Source organism: Argentina silus (assembly GCF_951799395.1).
Source record: "Argentina silus genome assembly, chromosome: 21".
Lineage (NCBI taxonomy): Eukaryota > Metazoa > Chordata > Actinopteri > Argentiniformes > Argentinidae > Argentina > Argentina silus.
This window is the reverse complement of record NC_139675.1, coordinates 469,778-475,135: the sequence shown is the minus strand read 5'-3', so window position 1 is coordinate 475,135 and position 5,358 is coordinate 469,778. Positions and strand designations below refer to the sequence as shown.

General features: G+C 48.7%; 1 protein-coding gene across 1 annotated transcript in view; it reads left to right on the top strand.

The window, feature by feature from the left end:
• The first annotated feature begins 294 nt into the window (after positions 1–294).
• The window catches only part of primpol (primase and polymerase (DNA-directed)), a 9,565-nt gene continuing 4,501 nt past the window's right edge, over positions 295–5,358 (top strand). Inside the window, exons 1-7 of the mRNA XM_083692973.1 lie at positions 295–646; positions 827–1,692; positions 2,087–2,181; positions 2,496–2,634; positions 2,800–2,947; positions 4,488–4,596; positions 4,741–4,868. Coding sequence (XP_083549099.1) covers positions 1,510–1,692; positions 2,087–2,181; positions 2,496–2,634; positions 2,800–2,947; positions 4,488–4,596; positions 4,741–4,868 — 802 coding nt within the window. The 5' untranslated portion in view covers positions 295–646; positions 827–1,509. The remainder of the gene's footprint in view (positions 647–826; positions 1,693–2,086; positions 2,182–2,495; positions 2,635–2,799; positions 2,948–4,487; positions 4,597–4,740; positions 4,869–5,358) is intronic.

Here is a 5,358-nt window from a genome sequence, read left to right as displayed (position 1 = left end):
GAGGAATGGACGTGACCGCTCTGTGTTTACATTCACCGTACTGTCGTGGTTATCAGCGAACTAAAACAAACGGTCTGTTCCTGAAAAACACAATACACAATAATAACACATTTTTGATCTGTTACTAACATTACTAATGTGTTGTTATTATAGTACATGATCTTGGTTCCGCCCTATGCTGTTGTACCCGGACTGAGGGACCGCAGGTAAAACCTACAATGCTTGAATGTACAGATGAACGTCGTGGAATAAAGCCAGTAAAAGAAACCCTGCCCGTTCATTCCTAGTTAGGAATACAAATAAAACACAAACATAACAACTAACACGCCGTTTCTGCCGTTTGAGTCCTTTATGAGCCGTACGGAGTGCACCCAGTAGCTAGCCTAGCCTAGCCGGCTAAATGTTTTCCTGGTACTACCGGCGCCGTCGGTCCTTTTCGACCTAATTAACCACTCTTAGATATCGGCAGTTGTTGTTAAATATATATATTTAATGTAATGCATCACCAAATTGCTGGTTATAAATATGTGTTTGTTATTAAGCTTCGTCTTTTGATTTGCAGGCTAACTGCTTCCACGCTGTTGTTTCTCTGAAGAAAACAGCGACAGTTCTCTGCAGTCAGTGGAACAATAAGAGGAATTGATCGGTAAATGTCCACGATTTCCAATTATTTGGGTATTTTGAAGGGTTTCAAATGTCCCGAAATGTGTCTTTTGCTTGTCAGCTGGTTGAGACGTCAGTAGCAGGGAGTGGGAGAGTTGAAGCCCAACAACATGAGTCAGACACAACACATTACATTTGATTTTTTATTTTACCTTTATTTTAGGTAAAATGAGACCCATTGAGATGACGAGACCTCTTTTTCAAGGGAGCCCTGGCCAAGAAAGCAGCAACACAGTTTAAAACAGCATCAAAGCAAACATCTGCAGAGTAACACAGCAAAAAATCAACATATAAGCAAGTATCACCAAGAGCACAAAAGGCAAAGCACACAAGCAGCACACAGGATCCTATGTGGAACAGTAGACACACACAAGCAGCACACAGGATCCTATGTGGAACAGTAGACACACACAAGCAGCACACAGGATCCTATGTGGAACAGTAGACACACACAAGCAGCACACAGGATCCTATGTGGAACAGTAGACACACACAAGCAGCACACAGGATCCTATGTGGAACAGTAGACACACACAAGCAGCACACAGGATCCTATGTGGAACAGTAGACACACACAAGCAGCACACAGGATCCTATGTGGAACAGTAGACACACACAAGCAGCACACAGGATCCTATGTGGAACAGTAGACACACACAAGCAGCACACAAGATCCTATGTGGAACAGTAGACACACACAAGCAGCACACAAAGAGTCAGGGCTCCATCAATAAAAGGCTGGTTTCTAAAACAGAGTTTTCAGAACTGATGTAAACACTTGAACACAGAACAACAGCACTCTGTCCCCTCAGGGCGGGGCAGGGCAGGGGGTCAGGTGACGTGAGGATGAAGAAAGCTGATTGGCTCTCCAGACTCCAGAGGGTGGAGGAGCGGGCCGTGTCGTTCCAGCGGGCTCCTCTGTCGTCACGTTACAGACCGCGGCTCTCCCGCCCCGCCCAGCCGGCCTCTGTGTGGCGGCTGTTCCCTCGCCAGAGTCTCGCCATCAGCTTCTCCCACAGCTGCAGAGAGGTGAGAGGAACCCTAACCCAACCCTAACCCTAGACCCGGGGCAGACAACAGCACTAACCCTAGCCCTAGCCCCGGGGCAGACAACAGCACTAACCCTAACCCAACCCTAGGCCTAGCCCCGGGGCAGACAACAGCACTAACCCTAACCCAACCCTAGCCCTAGCCCGGGGCAGACAACAGCACTAACCCTAACCCAACCCTAGCCCTAGCCCGGGGCAGACAACAGCACTGACCCTAACCCAACCCTAGCCCCGGGGCAGACAACAGCACTAACCCTAACCCAACCCTAGCCCTAGCCCTAGCCCCGGGGCAGACAACAGCATTAACCCTAACCCAACCCTAGCCCTAGCCCGGGGCAGACAGTTGATGTGTGCTGTTCTGTTGTGTGTTGAAGGACGTGCATGTGTTTGCACTGGAGAAGGAGGAGGCATCGCTCGGTCAGAGGATCTACCTGGTGACCAGCTACAGTGAGCTATGGCACTACTACAGGTGTGTGTATGTGTGTGTGTGTGTGTGTGCGCGCAGCACCTACAGAGAGTCTCTGATGCACTGTGTGTGTGTGTGTGTGTGTGTGAGTGTGTGTGTGCGCGCAGCACCTATAGACAGTCCCTGATGCACTGTGTGTGTGTGTGAGTGTGTGTGTGTGTGTGTGCGTGCAGCACCTACAGACAGTCCCTGATGCACTGTGTGTGTGTGTGTGTGTGTGTGTGTGTGTGTGCGTGCAGCACCTACAGACAGTCCCTGATGCACTGTGTGTGTGTGTGTGTGTGTGTGTGTGTGTGTGTGTGTGTGTGTGTGTGCAGCACCTACAGACAGTCCCTGATGCACTGCTACGAGGTGATCCCAGAGGGGGCGGTCTGTAAACTCTACTTTGACCTGGAGTTCCACAAGCCAACCAATCACGGTCGGGATGGGCCGGGCATGGTGGCGTCACTCATACAGGTGTGTGTGTGTGTGTGTGTATTAACTGATACTCTGTTCCTTTTGTGAGAAGGCAGTAAGTGTTAAAATAAAAAAAATGCAGTAATAAATTAAAAAGTATGTATGACACTTATCCTGTGTCTGTTTGCGTGCTGTGTGTGTGTGTGTGTGTGTGTGTGTGTCCAGGTGGTGTGTGAACAGCTGGAGGAGGTGTTGGGGGTGGTGTGTTCCAGCCGGGAGGTTCTGAACCTGGACTCCAGCACGGGGGACAAGTTCAGCCGTCACCTCATCTTCCTGCTGCCCAACGCTGCCTTCAAAGACAACACACACGTCGGTAAGTCTCACACACACACACACTCTGCCCAACGCAGAAACGTGTGTGTGTCCAACGCAGCCTTTAAAGACAACACACACGTCTGTAGTTGCACATTTTAATACATTTCCTTAATCAATAGTCGACGCCGTTAACTATGAATCAATTAATCTTTGAAAAAACAGCAAATTGTAGCTTAAACATGCAAAATGTGTGTTTTCCTCAGTCAAAGCTTTATGTGTAGATTTGAGCCATATTTTGATAGCAAAACAGAATCAAGAACGGCTTAAAGTATAGCCGATGGCTCGTAAAATTGCTGCTCTCAGCAGAATCTAACATTGCATCACTGGAACCTGTATAGATAAACAAGTATGAAGGGAAATAAAGAATTAAGAAAGGCTACATTTTGAATACTTCAGAATTCTTTGTTAATAAAGTTCCAGTCCAGACGTGATACAATGTTATATTTTGTGATCGGCTTATTTTGAATAGTTTCCACCCAAGGCTCGTAGCAACAACAACAATAACTATTATAATATATATTTACCTCTCCAAACTGCGCACCCGACTCACCCCTGAGCTGACCGACTGGTTTTTATTTAAGAATATTAGCATGTTAATATGCTCAGGGGGTTCTCCATAAGGCCAGCTGCTGAAAACACCCGCTGGGATGAGACCCATGTCCCGGGGATGCACCAGAAGGGCCAGTTTTGCAGCTCTGGGGAATCTGTCTGTTGATTTTCCACCAGTCTGTGGGATTTCCATCCAGAGGTCGGGGAATGGCCCTCAGAAAACTCTCCACCTCTGTTTCAATATCACTGGCAGGGGCAGTGTTGTACTGAGCCATAGCGTTGGCGGAGCCCCTCCCAGCAGGTTAGAGCCCCTCCCAGCAGGTTGGAGCCCCTCCCAGCAGGTTGGAGCCCCTCCCAGCAGGTTGGAGCCCCTCCCAGCAGGTTGGAGCCCCTCCCAGCAGGTTGGAGCCCCTCCCAGCAGGTTAGAGCCCCTCCCAGCAGGTTAGAGCCCCTTCCAGCAGGTTGGAGCCCCTCCCAGCAGGTTGACGCGCAGCTCGCTGGACTGCAGCTGCACCGGCAACCTTGGGATGTTGTGGTGTAGAAACCTCGGGGTCTTGTGGCGGGGGTCCAGCGTCAATGCCGTCATTGGTGGAAATGATGCCAAACCATCGGACTGAACCTGTGGAAATAAATAAAGCAAACTATCAATACTGTGTCTATGTGCAGCACCTTCACTCTGGAAATAAAGAAATGAACTGTCAATAAGCATCCATGGCCTTGTAGGCATATACATGGACAGAGCAGATTGTAGGTACTTACTGTGGAAACTGTTATGTTACATTTCGACAAAAGCAACGTCACGAGTAAATATATCTATTTATTATATTCATGTTTAGACAGTAGCAACGGACTTCATTCAGTCAATCAGTGAGAAACCTTCACTTGAACTCACGTCTCCTACGCTTGTCTTTAGATGGGAGTCCATCAGACTAAAGGTGATCGGGTTGTGACATCATAAGTGAGGGACTGTTGTTGTTTCTGTGTTCCAGGGAGGTTCCTCCGAGCCGTACTGCAGCCTGTCCTGACCACACTGAGGAGGAGAGGAGGGGGGGAGGGGAACAGGAGAGGAGGGGGGAGGAGAGGAGAGGAGGGGAACAGGTGAGAGGAGGTGAACAGGTGAGGGGGGGGACAGGTGAGGGGGGAGGGAGAGATGGTGTTGAGTATGAAGTCAGTCGTTGAGGGATTGGAGAGTTGTAAACAGCAGGAAGTGGATGATGTATGACGGTTCTGATTGACTGGCAGCCTGCTGGAGGAGGAGCCAGCGCTGGAGGACCCTCCACAGGAGAAGAAGAAGAGACAGGAAGAGACGGATCTCAGCTTCCTGCTGGTGAAGAACAAGGAAGGAGAGGACTGTCTGTTCGTTGACCTAGGTAGGTCTACACACACACACCTCAACTATAACCTGACAAGTCTCTGGAACACCACTATAACACACACACACCTCAACTATAACCTGACAAGTCTCTGGAACACCACTATAACACACACACACACCTCAACTATAACCTGACAAGTCTCTGGAACACCACTATAACACACACACACACACCTCTACTATAACCTGACAAGTCTCTGGAACACCACTATAACACACACACACACCTCTACTATAACCTGACAAGTCTCTGGAACACCACTATAACACACACACACACCTCTACTATAACCTGACAAGTCTCTGGAACACCACTATAACACACACACACACCTCTACTATAACCTGACAAGTCTCTGGAACACCACTATAACACACACACACACCTCTACTATAACCTGACAAGTCTCTGGAACACCACTATAACACACACACACACCTCTACTATAACCTGACAAGTCTCTGGAACACCACTATAACACACA